The following is an 18,241-nucleotide window of genomic DNA, read 5'->3' on the forward strand; positions in this document are numbered from 1 at the left end:
ACAAACACAGCAACAAGACCCGGTCTACCAGCTGAGGGAATGGAGTGACAACAAGAGATTGATCACTACAGCTAGATATAAACCGAAACGAATATTCAATGGAAATTGGTTCCATTATGTAAAGAAACACTAACTGCAGGCCAGCGTGGAATAATTATTCTACCCTCTATAAATCTGAGCGCCACCAGGAACAGAATTGTTCCTACAACAATTATTGGGTTTTTGAAAGGTACGGAACACGTGTCTTGCAAAATGCACGTCTGCCACAAGCAGCTAAACACCAACACAGAAGTGACAGATTAGAACAAACGAGTCTTTGAAACACACTTTACAAATGATGTGTACAAGGCTTAGTATGAACCGGTTTTCTGTTGTGGACAGCGGCAGATGAAGGCTGGGGGAAGCTCTGGGTAGGTGCCTGATTTGTGGCTCTGGGAAAGCCCACCTCATCTGGGATGTCACCTGGGTCCCCCCAGCTCACCTGGTGGCAGCTCTGCACCCACTGCCAACGGCGGCTCCCAACTAGCTTGCGGGCAAAGACACGAAGGGGGGCAGAGGACAATGACACCATTCCCACCCACGCTCTCCCCTCCACTGTGCAGCCCATCTGTGGCTGCACAGAGCACAGGGCACGCTGGCCAAGTGCCAATCTCCCTGTAATGTCCCTGCTTACCTGGGGGGCTTGTGGGTGCATATTTAACACACCCCAACACCCCACCCCACCCCACTAGTCTAGCCTAAACGCTTAAGGCAGCATCAACCTCCTCTTTCTAGCCCAAAATTTAGGTATCGGAGCACTGTGGAGCCTCTTTGCAGCCAGCAAAAGGAACAGGCACTTGGAGAAGAGTATTATTCTCGTCCCAAGAGGACTCCGACAGCAACAGCGCTTTGAAAAGGCTTATTTTTTCTCCCATTTGTAAGAATGTAGCCAGTTTCAGACACACGCACTAGGATCCGTGAATGCCCCCTTCCGAGCTAAGCTCTTTCAGGTAGCACATGCAATTTATCCCACCCAACCTCAGCCAACTTCTCCTCTTCTCCCGCTCAGAGCTGCTCCTGCAGGCACCCTTGCTCGCTTCTGCCTCGGGCTGCCGCCGCCGCAGTGCTGGCAGACCGCAAGGAACGCGGGCAGGGGAAACGAGGGAAGAGCGAGCGCCTCTAATAAAGAGCGGCCCAGCAGGGGAACCGGGGAAGACGAGCAGACTGATGGATGATACAGGGCAAAGAAACTCTGCAGCTCCTCCAGGACTCCCAGGCAGAAGGGAAATAAACCAGCACCATTAATTCAGTCGAGGAGTTGCTAACAAGCTACCACCAAGGTTTTCCACTCTTGCGAGAGAATAGTCCATAGCGAGTGGAAAGGTAAGCAACGTTATTGCAAACAGAAATATGTTTATACTTGTAATGTAGCATTTTCCAGCAGGAGGCTTCTGGGACCTGCTGTTTTCCTCCAGCTCATTCTTTGATAAAGTACAGAAATAAATATATTCCAACTAAAAACAAATCGGGGACAATCTAGCAACTGGTTTCCATTTTGGTCGTTTCTGAGGGTATCTAACAACTTTCAAACGGCCATAGAACACTCCTAAAGGAGTTCCTGTGGCTTCGGTGAAGCAGAGCCAGGACCTTGAGCACTGAAGAACAACTAGCCTGAAGGACTACAGCAAAACTCCTTGCCGAGCCCATGTGGGAAGCGGGAGCCGAGAGATCCCTACCTGAAGTGGAGGCCCAAGTTGAGCTCTGGAGCAATGGGTTTGTCGGTGACAATCGTTGTGCCTGTGCCAACAGCCTGGACAGGGATGACGTAGGTGTGGCTGTTCTCTATGGACACCTTCACCTCATCCTCAAATCTCTCGGTGTCGTCCAAGTTTGCTATGATGGCCACAGACACCTCGCTCTCGGGGGGGATCACTCCTTTACTGGGTTCAATCCTCCAGCGCGAGCGTTTGCCAGCCTGTAAGATGAGCCAAACAGTAACTCAGGATGGAAACCATGGACCCTGGTCTCCTGCGGGATGCAGAAAAAGGATTAAAGACATGAGGGTAAAAACCATGAAGGCTTCCTTTCCCCAACTCGGAGCTACAGTGCCTGGAAACAGCACCCGTGCAGGAGCTCATACAACCTCTATTTTACCCTCCCTTAACAGACTCACTTTGTTAACCCAGCTCTGTCTGACCCAAGGGATGCTCACCCTCAGGAGAATGCTATTGTCCCTCCAGCCTCCCTCTTGGAGGGCACACCCAGGGAAGCCACTTGATATCTCCTGGCTTCCCGACAACGGCGGCCGGCTCTGCCGTAAAGGCTCCAGGCCAGAGGAAGCCAGGACTGCTCCAGTCCCCCCGCAGCAGCCACACGGCTGGGGGATACTGCTGAGACCCCAAAGAATAACTTTGCAAAAGCGGTTGATAAAACCCCAAAGTCTTCTTTCCCAAGAGTCAGGCTTCTCAACAGCCCCTCAAGGGCTGCAGCCCTCTGTTCCCACGGATCATCACCTGCAGTGAGGTGCCCCAAGGCCCTCTGCTTTGGCAAAGTCAGCTCTAAGTGTTTATAGCAGGGCAGCGAAACAAGAAGCAGAAAGAAAACCACAAGACATGTGCCCTGTGGGCACGGCCTGGGCTTCCCAAGCACTCTTTTCCTCTGGTTCCTCACGGGCCTCCCTCTACGGATGGGGCAACAGAGGTGCTGGACCCCTCCAGCCCACCTAAAGCCACATTCACAAGGAGCAAGCTCGCAGAAGAGAAATGCACGCAGTGCTCCCGGGCCAGCAGGAAATGCACTGGGATGCAGACACGTGGCTTTCAAGTGTCCGTCACAGCATCGGTGCTACATGCATCACAGTTCAGCGCTGTGTTTGGGATGGCAGGCACCACTCATCCAAAACTCTACAGTACTGTCGAGAAGAGGGTTACTTTCCTTTTCTTTTTCTTTTTTTTTTCCCTTTAAATAGAAAACAACGGTGTGCTCAGAGGCCTGACATGATAAAAGCAAGTGCTCGATCCAGGTGAAGTTAGCTCGAGCTTCCGTCCGTCAGGCTGGCAGCTCTGAGCTCTAACAGGACACCAGCCAGCCCAAGGGAGAAGAGCAGCAGAAAACCAAGCAGCACTTTGAAGTCACAGAAACATTTAAAATAACACCCCAAAATGACCTCTGCTGACAAGGTGAAGGCTAGCTGGAGGCCAGGGAAGCGATAACTTGCTGAGCATTCAGGGTCCCAGCAGCAAGCGTAGGTGCTCCAGCTACGCTAACTCCTTAGGCTGGCTGTGCCCTCCATGTAGAGCAGGTCAGGGCTGCATGCCTGCATCCCGTAACAGAGTGTGCCAAAGGCATCAAAACGATTCCGGGCACCAGCAACATTTATACACTCAGCTCCATTTCATTTGTCCTCTAGGGCTTCAAAAAAAGAGTCTTGAAAAAAATTTCTAAAAAAGCAAGATGAGACTGGGATGGAGGCAGGTGGCTGCCACGGGGTAAACACTGGGGCCTCACTGACCACGGAGGATTCCCACCAACCCTCCCCTGTGGTCCCTGCAGCTGGTCGCTGGCCTCGGAGGCATCGGCTGCGCTGCCGCCAGCCAAGGGCTACCCAGCCAGCTCATTCACACCGAGCCAGTGGGCGTCAGGTTTTCACTGACGTTAATGTACAACTTCTCCTCCGATTCACGCTGACACAGGGTAGCTTGCTTGAAAAGGAGACCCGATAGCGCTGCTCCAGAGGTGAATCTGCAAGTCTGCTATCTGACAAAGCTCATTTATCACAGCTTGGCAACAAGCCGGGCAGGAAATTGTACCCAAGGAACTATTACTGAGGAATAATGACAGGCTGTCTCGATGGAGCCAGACTCGCAGTGTCCCGGGGTGACCCAGCGCAGACCCACCGTGCCCTGCCAGGCCAACAGCCCACTCCGGAGGAGCACGATTTGCATCGCGTCCTCATCCTTTCCGTTAGCATCTGGTGTGGGTCCCAGGGGCAGCACAGTGCACCACTGAACAGGAGACCTGCCAGGACCAAAAGGCTCTGCCGGACCAGCTCCGCTCAGGTTTTTAGGTCAGCTTCTGCCTACACCGGTCCAGGCTGTGTCCCAGAGACAAGAAATCCCTTGGGAACACGCTAAAAGCATCCATCCCCCTGCTCTGAAGGCCAAAATCTAACTTCTGACAAGATCCCTGCTCCTCGCTTAGGCTTGAATGCTCCAGAACACGATGCAATAGCTGCACGTGCTGGGCAGACAAAGACAGCGGCTATTTCTGTCCCTGCAGGAGCTTGTACCACTGGACGCCAGAGTCAGAGCGCCAGGCAAGGGCTGGCATCAACCGCTTTGAGAAGCTCAGCACTGAGATCGTTAGCTTCTCCTGGGACAGATTTCATTGGGAATAAGAGCTGCCAACGTTTGCTTCTAGCGGGCATCAGCGCGCATCAGAGATGGACGGCTGGATGGCTGCCCCAAGGGATGGCTGAGGAGCCACCACGCTGCCCTCTGCAAGTTACTTTGAGCCCGTTAAGTGAAGTCATCTGGTCATTCCGGCCTTGCACGAGTGAAAGAAGCAGCAGAACTCAACATGAAAAATGCGGCTGTACTTTACCAAGCCATAGCTCTGGCGAGAGAGTGCTCACACCTTGTCAGGCGGATCCACCGACCCCGGTGGGGGTCACGCACGAAAGGGAAATAACCCCCCGCCACATCAGCTGCGCACGGAGCCTTGTCCCAGGGGCTTTAGCTGTCCTAAGGGGCGGGAGCCTGTGCTCTTCATAGCAGAGTGACTCCTCACCCGCACAAACGGCCAGTGGCAGAAAGAGCCCAGAAGCACCCTAAGGCCCACAGGGTGGGGATCAGAGCACAAGGCTGGCCGGATGCTCCCACCAGCCACCAGCCTCCTCCTGGCACCTCGGCACCAGCATCTCCTCAGCAAAATCAGGGGGACCGCTTTGGTTGAGCCTCTGCCCCAGAGCACCAGCAAGGAGATGTTTTGTGAAATCGAGGCAGAGCCTCTAAAGCCAGTAAAAAAAAAAAAAAAAAGAAGAAAAAAAAAAGAATTAAAGTGTGGCACTCACTGCCACCAACAACGGAGCCCAATTTGTCACACTTGCTTCAGCTAACAGCAGCTGCTGAGTGAGCCAACGAAGCTTGTCTCCATTTGTGTCCCCTGGCCATTGCTCAGCCCTCCAGGTCCCATCTGCCCTCCCCGCTGGGCTGGGGAGACCAGTGCCACCACTCTGCACATTGGGGCTCTCCAGCCAGGACACGGACACGGCTTGGCCAGCTGCTGCCAAGCACAGGATTGAACAACCAAAATCCTCCTGCTTTTCCCTCGGGAAGAGAGCTCAGCTGAGTCACTCTGGCCTGTAGCAGCGTAACTGCTTTGAAGACTTCTACCCTTCTTGAACCCTGTTGGCCAGCGGGTGCAGCACAACGTGACAAGTTCCCTTTTCCTAGATGAGCAGAGTAACAATTTCTTCCATTACTGAAACACAGCAATTTTGAAAGACCATGAACCCATAGAAGATACCGGATGCCATAAAATCCAAACTCTTCCCTAAGGCCAGGTTTCAGGCACCTTTTCCAAGGTCTCCTCCAAACCTTTGCTCCCCCTTTTAAGGCCCACGTGCCCTGGACCTAAGCCTGAGTGACACTGGGAGGGACACAGCCTTCTACCTTCCTTGGCTTTTGGTACAACCCCTCACCAGCATGAGATTGGACGCTCCTGGCCACGAGCCATGTTCACGACTGATGCTGTGTGTTTCCAGGCCCTGTCAGCTACAACAAAGGGCTCCGGCAAAACCAAACTGGGTGGAAATGCACAAACTGGTACTGCTGTATAAGCAAAACACAGCCTTTAAACCCAAACCAAGGGTTTCATTCTAAAGGTGAGCTTTTGGAGCACCATGAGGCTCTGGTGGGACAGCTCAGGAAAGAGTTAAGCCTATCCATCTTCAAAACTTCTGCTCACCTTGGAAGAGGCCACATATGCAGGGCTAGTGCTGCCCGTACCCTGGAAAGTTAATTTAACCCTAATTTCTAAACAGCACTGCAGATATCATGAGAAGGGCGCAGCACTGTCTGCCTCTGTCTCACTATGAGCAAACACTGACAGGCTGGCTAATTATTCAGCTGCTTTGGGGGCGGGGGGAGTGATTTACAGTAGATTTGAAAACCACCCTCTTGCTGATTGAAGTCTGCTCCGACTTCAGCGAGAGTAGCAGGGGAGAACTGCAGACAATGCTGATGTGCTCTTCAAAGCCTTCACTGCCCGCAACCTGCACGATTTACTCAGAGAGCAACAGAATCGCCCGTCAGCCAGACCCAGAAACAGAGTCACTAAAGCAGCATCGGCACCGTTTGGAAGTTTATCTCCGTGTTTTGTGGTCTTTCCATATGGCCATTGCATTAATAAAAGCAATGTCATCAAAAGCTTGAGGGAATAAGCAATGAAATTAGTAAATGAAACAAATCCTGCACTACAGGGGAGCAGAGAGTATGGGAACTGTGTGTTCTGCCCTTGCTTACACCGCACCTGACCAACAGCCTTTATACGCTGCCTGAAAAATCCATGGAGTTATCCACAGCGAATACCAGTGACAAGATAACCAGGTACAGCTTTTTTTAAAAAAAACAAAACCAACCAACCAAATCTTGGTCTAAGTTGAATGTGGCAGCAGCTCATCCCTGGGAACGCAGAAGGGGATCTGCACTGAGCCACCAGGCACCCTCCTGAAGACAACCCAGCTGGCTGTACGACCGCTGCTGGAAACCAGGCAGCAGGGAGCTTCACCTGGAGCACAGGGCTCTGGATCAGGGAGCTCAGGGCTCAGGCTGAAGGAGACAGGACCCCGCATTACGACTGTCATGAGACGAGGAAACCCCAAGGAAGGTTTTCTCTCTCCTCCTTGTTACAAGGCACTGGGAAACCATTTGCCACCCTGCGGTAGCACATAACAGACCCAGCACGGGGGTTACGCAGGCAGAAGAAAGCTGCCACTGATTAAGAAAAATTACACCCTAGGCCTGTCTTTTCTTTCCTGATCACAGAGACGTGATACGCAGCTGCCTTCTGTGATGCCAAGAGATGACAACCTTAGCAATCACACAAAAGATACCTGAGAAGACAGCATGACAAAGAACAAGTAGGAAATGATCTAAGAACGATGCTTTTTCCTTTCTGCAGGGAGAGCAAACACTTCCATCAGGCCATAACAAGCCTTTGGCACTTGTCAATACGGCAAAAATCAGACACTTCAGAAGGCAGGAAAAGAAAATGACAGCGGAGCAAGGAGGAGAAACAGCCGCTTTTGTCAGCAGGTTACCTCAACCCCCAGCTAAGCTGCAACAGCTCCTTCATGTTGACCCATTGCTCCAGTCATTTTTACCCAAGACAGACACAAATCCCCCCACTCGCTGGATCCAGAGGATTCCCTAGCAGGCTGGGCTGCCTGGCAGCTGGGAAAGCAATCTGACAGGGAAAAGCACACCCGACAGACACAGGATTCGCTGGGTGAGCACAGGACGACACACTGGTCCCAAGGGTCGCAGATCTGCAGACACCCTGGCAAGCAGGGATAAGCCAACCGAGGACGCAGGTATGCAGTCCCTACACCCCTCTTCCCACCCAAAAAGCCCCATCTCAACACACAGATTTGGCGGGTTTTTATTTATTTTCTTCTGGTGGCAGAGATGCTCCCTGCTGCTCCCTGCAACTGAGAACAGAACAGACACAACTCACCCAGCAGAGAGGAGAGGGGTACAGGGAAGCTGGTGCCTGAGGGGAACTGCAAGTAATTCCTGAAGTCACTATCCCAAAGTGAAGTTCACCACAAATCATCCTGGCTTGCTCAGGTAATGATCTTGTCTCCCCCAAAGCGAGCAGCAAGCTTGCCTTAACAGGAAGAGCAATTTTCACTCGACGGTTAAGAGTACCATTGAGGTGGCAGCACGGCCATCTGCATTACAGCATTTTCCTTTTCTGTTTCAAACAAGACACCAGCCTTTTGTTTGCCCTGTGGCTGCCTCTTCAGTTAACCTCATTCAGTTTGTCAAGCTGCCCGTCAGTCTGCATAACATTCCCGATGCAACGCTCCTGTGAAAATTTCAGTCAATAACTCGCTCCTTCGAGTGGAGACCATGACCTCTGAGCCTCACAGCCACCGTTTGCAGATTGGCCAACAAATGGGAGACAGGGAAATGACGGCTCACCACCCTGCAGCAACCTCCAAGCAGGAATCAGAGCAGCGGCTTTGGCGCTTTACAGGACACAAGGCTTGGGTTCAGGGACACGGGGGAATGAAGGATGCCTGTGTCACCCATCGGCTGGGCTAAGGCACAGCCCAGCCTGCTCCGCTCTCAGATGGACACGTGTGCATCACCCTGACACCCGACTGCATCTCGGGCTTTATCTCCACAATTATTCAGTCCCCTCTGCTTCCCGTCAAGAAGCTGCCAGGCAGCGTAAGGCAGCCAAGGGCAAAACTTCAACTGGGGCAGCAAAAGAGCAGCAGAGCAGGCAGCTGCTGAGGGCCAGGGCGCAGCTCGGGCACATCTCGCCCACGCCCGCGCTGCTCCCATCAGGCAGCCTCAGCAGCACCGTGCCCGGAGTCTGGCTGAAGAGCCCTTGGTGAAGCGGCTGACGGAGCAGGTCCCCAGGACCTGCCTCCTGGCACGTCTCCATGAGAGCAGCAGCTGCCCTGAAAAGCAGAGATGCTCACCATGGGGGAACTCAGCCCCGTGGAGTCAGCAGGGGGGAGCATCACACACACACAGTCACAGGGCGGCTGGGGCTGGCGAGACCTCTGGAGATCATCTGGTCCAAGCCACTGCTCAAGCAGAGCCCGTCTTTATTGCAGGGAAAGAAACCGTCCCTGAGCCGCCGTGTATTACTGCCCTAGTGATCGATCAGCCCCAGGATTGGCAGGGATGGCGGTGAAGCACGACAGGCTTTATTGCCCAGTCCCATGGGTTAGGGCCCTGAGGCAACGGAGGGGCAGATGTACCCTGCAAGCCCCCCGGCGACACCGCGAGCTGCCCGGGGAGGAGGGAAGGCATTGCACCGGGGCAGCAGGACCCGAACAGCTCTGCGGGTCACTGCCTGCGACAGGCATGCAAACCCATCATTTCAACACCAGTACCAGCCATCCCTGGTGGCTTGCTCTCGCCACAGATGGCAAGCGGGTTTTCATGGTGGATTCAAAGAAAGCTGCCCTGGGAATCCCTCCCCCACTTGGAGGTTACCTTTGTCCCCCAAACAGCTGGAAAAGCCGCAAGGAGGAAATTCGCCCCCCTCCTCCTTGGCCCAGGGGGCTGAGCCTGGCCTCTCGCACGCTGCCTGATGCTTTACCCGCAGACCCAGCCAAGCCCACAGAGCCAGGCCTGGGTGAACCAGCTCCACAAACCCAACACACCCAGCGTGGAGCAGAACAAACCTCCCCCCAACCCTGTTTTTAAGCCCCTCACAGATCCCACCTCCAGTGAGCGGCACATCCCACCCAGCCTCTGCACAGGAGCCCTCCCTGGCTGCACCAGCCCTGCCCCCCCTGCCAGGGCAGCGACCCAACCTCCTCCTGCCACCTGCCACGCAGCTTGTCAGCTGCAGCATCCATCAGTTCAACGGCCTTTCCCTGCGGCTGGCCCCCGGAGATGCTCTGCAACGCGACGGAGCCCACAGACTCTGTAGCTACACAACCCTTACCGTTCTGTGTTTGTGCAACGCCACAGCTGGTTGGGCCCCCAGCAGGTGTGAAACTCACCTCACCACAAGCAGGCCGAGGACAAACTTCACACCCCAGACTCTGTCACAAACAGCAGTCTGACACAAAGCAAACGCAGACCTAATGGGGAAAGCGTCGGGAAATCCATGCCCTTCCAGGAGCAAAGGGCCACAGGGGCCTCTTGATCTCTGAGCTCCAAAGACACGACTCTCCGTTAAATACCCTCCAGAAAACAAAGGGAAAACCTGTAAAGATGATCCAGACTCATTTCTGCACAAACGTCTATGCAAGCTGTCTACTTTACTGAGGGGGTGCCCCAGCTAAAACTGCCCCCAGAGCCAGGCTCCTCTCGCTGCGTTGGGACGGAATATCTTGCTTTCTCTCCGAGACAGCAATATGGAAACATTGCATGTAAAAATCAAGCCACAGGCTGCTACAGACCAGTCAATTTTCATTGGGAAACAGCCCCACAGATACTTACCATCTCTACACAGAAGGATGCAGGGATGACAGCCTGATTGGAGAGGTGGAGACTTTTGGACGCATCTTGCAGAACTTCAATACTGCCAAAATTTATCTCCCTCGGATGCACGTAGACAACTGGTCCTTCTCCAACGCTCACTAAAGAGACATTCTGCTCCAGGAAGCAGGTAGGAAAGAAAAAAAAAAGCAGGGGAAGTTAAAAAATACGAGACAGCTCTAAGGGTCCTCCTCAACGAGGCGATAAGTACGGCTGTTGGAAGTTTTCAGCGTTGCAAGGCTGAAACAGAAGGCCCGGGGCAAGTGCAGGCTCGGGAGCGATCCCATCTGAAAGCCACAAGCTCCCGTTCTCAGGGGACAGAGAAACCCTGGGTCCCACGCTTTCCTTTCCAGACCTCCTCCACAGTTAGCTCTCCTTTCTCTGCCTTGTGCCTGCTCCCGCTCCTTCTGCCGCTCAGCCTTGCCCCAAACCTCCCTGATCGCTGCTGCTGCACAGCGACACTTGGACAGTTACTTCTCTGACATTCCCAAAAATGCACCTCTGAAAACCAGCACAAGCCAGAAGCGAAGCAGGCTCTTCAGAGCAGAGATCGTGCAAGTTATGGCCTCTGATGTGTGCCTAGGTGTATTGCCGGTATGACATGAATAACAGGCATTAATTATTCATTACATCATTCAAGCGGTGTTTTTTCTCTTGACAGTCAGACCCAAAAAGCTTTCTCCTTGCAGAACTGGCACAGACTACTGGAGGAGGAACACAGATCCCTTTGCTAAACCACCTTCCCACATCATTAAAAACAATGAGAATTTGTCCAGTCTTGCTGTGGATTTCACTGGTTCCAAACACCTCAACACTTCAACAGGATCTGAATGCATAAAACTCCCAATGCTGACCAGACGCTGTATGATTCACTGGAGGGCACAGAGTACGATTTAACCGAAAAAGAAACCAGCCTCCACCGTGTACAACCTTTAATGATGTCTGGCTCAAGGAAGTGGTATTGACAGCTGTCAGAATCACCAGCCCAACTCAGCCAGAAGCAGCAGCAGCATCCAGAAATGCTCATCCCTTGACAGGGCACTGCTGCGTGCAACTAAGCACCAAAAAAAATCACCTACCAAGGCTGGGGCCTCAAAAATAAGGAACTGAAGCCATGCACGACGATGCATGTCTGGGTGATGCTGCCCAAAGCTCCCAGGAAGGAGGAGCTGCAGGGAAGAGCTGCGCCTCGCCAGCCAGCTCAGCTTCCTGGTGACAGCGGGACAGCAGCAGCAAAGGTAGGGCAGAGCCCTTTGGGGATGAGCAGAACAACATCTGGAGGATGCCCAGGTGAGCTGGCTTCTGTCAGACTGTGTACTAACACCACGCACCCTCACCACCAAGGAGAGGACTTCAAAAACCCCAACCCCTTTGTCTACAGGGTTCTTAAAAGGGACAAGAAAAATGCCATGCAACAGCGTTACAGGCAACATGGCACAGGGAAAGGAAGGCAGCAAGAAGAGATGGCAGCTCTGCCATCGGCAGTATTGCCACAGCTACAGACACAGCCACCAGCCACCCCCCCACGCCCCCCCCAGCACCGCTGGCTTTGTCAACAGGTAGGTCATGTCACATTTGATCACTTAGGAACGAAGAGCATCTGACCCTGGCGGACAGCTGTGCTCGAGTGCCCGCTTATTCTGACAGCGGCCAGCTGCCAAACCCCCTGCCCGCGGCACACGAGGCTGCCTTGCCACCAGTAACGCCAGGGCTGGGATTTACCAGCTCCTTCATGCAGATGATACACACCAGACTGGAGCTGGCACGTGGTCACCTGCAAACAAAATACCTGACAACAGAGCTGTGGAGGGACTCTGCACAACCTGGATGAAAGATCTGTACCACGTTCCGCCTGAAACGGTGGTAAAGACCAGGCATCGACACTGGGCACCCCAGCCTAAGGCAAGAACGAGCTTTGAAGTTCTATTGGAACACGCAGCCATTCCCAAGGTCAGACTTGCAGCCGTACGGGTAGGATCTGCCACCAGCGCAGGACATGTAACAAGACAGCCAGCTCTTCTGCCAGCCCAGAAAGCTTTGGGTGTGTCAGCTACCAGGGAACTGCTGGAACTGCACTGCAACCAGAAGACAGACCTATAGAAAATGCAGCACATCTAGTCCTTTCTTTAGGGACAGCTATGATTCTCCAGCTGAAATGCTCGCCCTTTGGGCAAAACATCGACACGTTCATGTCCAAATAGAAAAGATTACGGTAAGGTCAACTTCCAATTTATAAATTGTTAGCCCAAGGGTAAAAGCTTTTCAAGGGTCCTGCAGCTCAAAAACCAGGTGACAGTTAAACAACTGGCTATTCCAGTGGGGAGAAACCCTCCTCTTCCAGGGAAGCATGCCTTCTATCTGCGAGCAACTGTTTTGTCAAACGTGAGACTTCCCTGCAAAGCCTGCATTGCCTGGCCTTGCTGTTGACTGGTTTACATGCACATCCCCAGCAGCCTGGGGTGAGATGATCAGTAGCATCCAGGGGATTTGGCATCATCGTTTCAATTCATTTTATAAAAAGTTTATATCCCTGCATTTGCTTTCAAAATGCCAGCCTTCCTTTCCATTACAGAAAGCTTCAGGTTCTCAGGAACCCTCTGATATCCCCTTCCATGCTCAGAGAGAGGACAAGACATTTTAAAACAGCTGCTTCAAAAGTTAATCTCCTTTTAAATTCAAAAGGTTTTTAAATTAAATTATTAACTAAATTTGTTCTCTGTTTCAGCCAGTGGAAGCCAGGACACCACATACAACATTCTCTTGCCTACACTTTGTTGCTGCTGTACATGCCTGAATGCCAATGTCTTGTAGGAGGCTTTAGTCCAGGAATGCTTCACCTCACCCCTTTCCAAGTTTGGTAGGGAAAAAAAACCAACAAAAACAGTCTGTGCTCCAGATGCAAGCAGCGTGGAGTCTCATGCATCTTTGGCTGGGGCTTTTGGCAAAGAGATACGATGGATATTTCTCAGGCGGGATGGACCTGACTTTCATGAAAGCTTAAATCCAGCTTTACAGAATTCATCATTTCAGCACGGCCTCCTACACCGCCCTTGCTTTAGCGGCATGCAGCAATGTCCCCGTGTGCTCCTGAACAAAAGTTCTAATGAAGCAGCAGTTGCTGCTCATCTAATAATGCAGGAGAGCGAGAGACCCAGGAATTGTTCTGGGTTTCAGGCTGGGCTTGTTATCCCGCCTCACACGCCCATAATTAAACACATCTCAGACACCTAAGAGGACACCACCCTTCTCTAGGTATTAGCTGTTACTTATGCCACGAACCCCTTCTTTCCTTGTCCACACCAGCCACATATTATGACCTTCTCCCTTTCCCTGGCAGAACCCCTGTACACTTTATGCCCCACCAAGATGAGTCACACAAAGGCACGCATCTCGCCTAGCACTCACCAGCGGGAAACTTTCATTCCCAAACACTGAGACACTAGCAATAGTGTCCTGCCTTCCTATCGCCTGGGCTTCCAGCGTAAACGGGATCTCCACCGAGCTGTGAGGCTGGATAATCCCACACGGCACAGGGCTGGAGTACCACACAGCAGCATCCTCCTTGTGCTCCTGTAAGGGACAGAATCAAAGACAACAATTGTCAGAATGTGACAGAACCTCAGAGTCTGAGGAAACTTCAAGCTCCTTAACATCTACCACAGCAGCAATTCACCCACATTTTTAAAAATCCCTAGGAGAAAGCAGAAAAGCGCAACACAAGGTGCAAGATTTATATGGGGCTAAGTAGCATCCTCACAGGGTCCAAAAGCTGCTGCACCCACAAACACCCACTCCGGTGCTGGTGGCCTCCTTGCAGCCGCTTTTCACAACCTTCAAAGTTCTTCTGCATGAAAGCACCCCAAAGACTAGAACCAAAACTGCTTCCTAAAGAGTTCAAACCGTTCCTGAAGTTCATATTCAGGTAGCCTCCCGTTCTCTGCAAAACTTGAGGTTTGAACACTAAACAGCAAGGTCTTCTCCAAACCCCCTTTTTTTCCTAATAAACCCCTCGATAACGACGTTGGAGGGCAGGAGGCGAACGCAATGCCAAACCTGAGGAAGGACTGCATAGCAGCCTGGAAGATCGCTGTTGTTCACAAGGGTCAGTGTCCGCTCGTAAGGGAATTTCAGAAAGCACCGTCCGAACCTCAGAACAGGGCTGAGCACGTGCAGCGGAGGAACCACACACCTGGGTGAAGAGATTAGAATCTCTAATTAGAATTAGAAAGAAAAGGGAATTAGAGACACTGAGAGACTGTAGAAGTTGTTCACTCCCCAAACAGCGTGAAATAGACACAAAGCATTTGTCTCTGCCAGATAGACATTTCCTACCTCTACAGCAATCACTCACCTCTAACTTCTTTTTTCTCAACAGCCTCTTGTAAAGGAGGGGCAGACCCCGAGACTCCCGTGGCAGAGGCTGCCCAGTGCCCTGCCCCAGTGCTCTCTCATCAAGCTTTGCCCCTCCTTTGCCCCGGGAGGCCGGCAAGGACCCTCCCACAGTCCCAGCAAGGCACGAGCTCTGCGGGAGCCTTCCTGCTGAGGATCAGCGCTCCCCAAAGCTCAAGGAAAACAAGACTCCAGCATCTCAGTAAAAGCAACTCCCTCCTCTCCCGTACCACTCTCGCCCTGCCTGAAACCTCAGCCGCTTGCCCCCGTGATGGAGGGCACCAGCACCGCCTGCCTCTCGCACTGGGTGACCAGCTTCTCCCAGCTCCTGCAGCTGCCTGGGTCCTCCACCCACCAGCCCACACACTGACTCTTCCCATTCCCACTCGTTTTACAAAATTGCAGCCCAGGCACCGCCTGGCTGACTGCCTGGGAGAGGGAACAGCACCAGCGAACTGCGTCCCTCTTGTCATTAAACTGGCACCCGCTGCGGCGCAACGCCATTGAGCGTGGCTGCAGCAAGAGCAGTTTTTGGGTTAAGTCTGGGAATGTTCATGCTCAAGAGAACCAGAGAAAGCTGAGCTCACCTGCCACACCAAGGACGAGTTTCCCCTTTAGTTTCCCCCCACCAGTCCTGCCATAAGCCCCTTTCCCATTTGCACACGCCTTCATTAACTGAGCCAGACCCCAGCTTTCAGCAGGCTGCTCGCTGCCTTCCAAACAAATGCTGCATTTTGGGCCAACCCAGCACAAGCCCACCGCTTGCAGGGAGAAGCAGGGGCAGCCCTTTGCAGATTCGTTACTCCTCAAGTCCCAGACGACAGGCCAACAAGGAATATAAGCACTGTTGCCTTCAAAACAGAACAAGAAAGGCACGGCCCTGAGCACTGAGCACAGGTGCTTCTCAACACGGCCGCTGGCAAAGCACGGCTGTGCTCACAGCGAGCTGGGCAGAACCAGCTCATGAAGCACCATTTCTCCTTTGGGGCGGCAGCCAGCACACCACACGCCAGGCAGCGTGCTGGGCCTGGCTACGCGGGGAAAGGTGGCCAGCTGCAAGGAAAGCACCGGTACCTGGCTGTGAGAGGCAGCGCCAACACCTCCTGGCCAACACCATCCACGTCCAGCACCAGCGCCAGCTCGTATTGCCTCACCGTGTTGGAACACAGGGTGACCTGGTAGAGGAGAAGAGCAGTGTCAAATACTTCAGCACTCCCAGAAGCCATCAGCCACGCACGCGTGGTGTCCTGCACTTCTCCTTCCACGCTAAGGAAAGGGAGCGTTTTGCCTTGGTTCTGCTGCTGCTCCACGTGTGGACCACTGCCTTTCCCAGGAACAAAACTCTGCTGACAAACCCCACCTGTGAAATACACCTTGCACACCAGGGCACGTGTAAGCTAAATCAAAGCACAACTCATGGTCTACTCACCACTGTATTAAGGGACCAATTTTTCATCCCAACTACAATAGCGGGAACCCAGGGGAGATCTGTTGACTTTCCCAGAATGAGTTCAGCTTTACAGTGGGAAGCTGAGGGCAAAACGTGGCCCAGCAAAAGCTGTGCAGTTTGTTCATGGCTGCTGGAGCTTTCTCAGCCCCCGCTGCAGTGAATGCAACTCATCCTGCTCAACAGGAGAGGAAAAATAAGACCGGGAAGAAAAGCAAACTGCTTTATGCAATGGCATCTCTCTTTTCAACAGCCACCTTCCGTCCTCACCCTTCCTCGGCCCCCTTCAAATCAAACAAATCGCTCTAAGCAGCTCAGAAACACACGCACGGCTTCTGTGCTTGACCACACGATACGTGATCCTTGGCTTACGACTCTGGAAACAAAACGCTGCTCCATCCCAGAGTCCCTCAGCTAACAAAAGCTCATCTCTTACTTGGTTATGCCCAAAGCCAGCAGCGCTGCAGCCCTCGCGCGCGTCACTGACGCTGCAGCTCCACCTGTTGAAGCACGTATGGCCGGGCTCATCCCATACCTGGATATCCAGGGCTCCTTGGGAGCGGATGATGCCTTTGCAAGGCATTATGGTAAATTCCATTGGCTTGACGTGATGTTGGGCTCCCTTCCTCCAGGACAGGCAAGCGTTGTCTGAAATCTGAGCAAAACTGGTGACGCTGCGCTGTCCCGAGCCATCGCCAGGAATGCGAAGGTTGAAAGTCACAGGCACCAAGGAGGTGTTAGTGAGGCGACACGACAGGGTGTGAGGAAAGCCTGGGAAGGTGAGACAAATATCAGTTAAGTCCCCAGTTACGCTGTGATTCCTGCTGCAACTCTCCTGTTAGGATAAAACCCTGCTTGGAGTTGAGCTCTTGTCAATGTGCACGGCAGGTAACTGAGAAGCTCAGGGAGGAGCGAGTTGTGGCTGAAGTTGCCTTTTCTCTCGACGGCCGAGCTTGCTTCCTTGGGCAATGGGCAGCGGTGCTGGTGCTGAAGAGCACAAGTCTCTCTTTAACTGTGAGGAACCCTCTCACCTGCCCCCAAACCAGCCCCAACTCTTTCTCACTGACGAGCGTGCATCCAGACAGACCATTTATCCTGAAAATTCAGCCTGTAAAATTCCCCATTAACTCCATGAACATTCCCCCGGTTTTCAATATATGAAAGTAGCAGATTTTCCTTACTGTAGCTTCTCTTCAATAACAAGGAAGGACGAAATTGGGCACTACAACATGATGCACAGCACTCTGATGCAGCTTCCCTAGGCAGGATCCTTAAGGCAGCTCCTGTTTCGGGGCAGCCAGACTGAGCACAGCACGACTGAGCACAGGACAACTCAGCCCACCCCACTGCAGGCAAACCTGACGCTTCCTTAGAAACGAGCAGGAATGTGTCTCGCCTTACCTAACACACGGGGACATCACATCCTCGCTGCCTTTGATTACTGCCCGCAACGCCTGACATCACTTTAGCTCTGACACTTGCTTTCCCTAATGGAAAACCAGTGATACAACCACACTGGGTGGCAGGGGATGTGCTGCAGAGGCAGGACACCAGCCCGCAGCTTGCTCTGGAGCGGACACCAGCTCTGCCAGAAGGAGACACCTCCCATGCCCTGCTTACCAAGCGCTATTTGCATACAGACAGGGAGGAAAACCACCTGCAGGCACAGCAGAGGTTTCTCCCGTGCCCATCAGCAGTGAGCATTGCCCACCGCCAGCAATTACTCTGGCCGGGGGGCAGGGGGGGCACAGAAAGGACACGCACAGACTGCACAGCCCCAAATGGGACCGAAGTCGCCAGATGCAGACAACAGTCAGCAGCACAGTTCCAAGAAGCAAAAATACAATAGCTGCCTTCAGCTGAAAAGGCCTTGTTAACGAAATCAGATTAAGTAGGATGAACCTCCTATTACACAACCGTATTCCTGCCCGGTGCGTTTCTTGTGGGTTTATTTATTCAAAAGGAAACACAGCAGTGGCAGAGTGGTGACGCAGGGAGAGGGGGAAGTGGCTCGGGGAAGGTAATGAGCTTACTTAAAAAGCCCACAAACATCATGAAAACACAGAGGCATCCAGGGCACAGAATGATAACGGCCCTTCAATCAATCCACAATTGATTTCACATTTAAGCTTTAGATCGTCTCAGTAAAAAGCCTTTTGTGAGACTCGAGATGGAGAATCAGAATCTGCAT

At 52.8% G+C, this 18,241-nt stretch overlaps 1 protein-coding gene and 1 long non-coding RNA gene across 2 annotated transcripts in view; one reads left to right on the forward strand and one right to left on the reverse strand.

Annotated features, from left to right (window-relative positions):
• Positions 1-18,241, forward strand: part of LOC308057581 — a 309,793-nt gene that overhangs the window by 213,479 nt on the left and 78,073 nt on the right. The window lies entirely within an intron of this gene.
• LOC308057572 (hydrocephalus-inducing protein homolog) overlaps positions 1-18,241 on the reverse strand; it is a gene marked incomplete at both ends in the record, with an annotated part of 97,928 nt that overhangs the window by 46,200 nt on the left and 33,487 nt on the right. Inside the window, 6 exons of the mRNA XM_080411650.1 lie at positions 1,716-1,954; positions 10,176-10,328; positions 13,620-13,784; positions 14,268-14,403; positions 15,678-15,778; positions 16,586-16,821. Coding sequence (XP_080267776.1) covers positions 1,716-1,954; positions 10,176-10,328; positions 13,620-13,784; positions 14,268-14,403; positions 15,678-15,778; positions 16,586-16,821 — 1,030 coding nt within the window. The remainder of the gene's footprint in view (positions 1-1,715; positions 1,955-10,175; positions 10,329-13,619; positions 13,785-14,267; positions 14,404-15,677; positions 15,779-16,585; positions 16,822-18,241) is intronic.

This window comes from Falco punctatus, assembly GCF_963210335.1.
Source record: "Falco punctatus genome assembly, contig: scaffold_52, whole genome shotgun sequence".
Classification (NCBI taxonomy): domain Eukaryota; kingdom Metazoa; phylum Chordata; class Aves; order Falconiformes; family Falconidae; genus Falco; species Falco punctatus.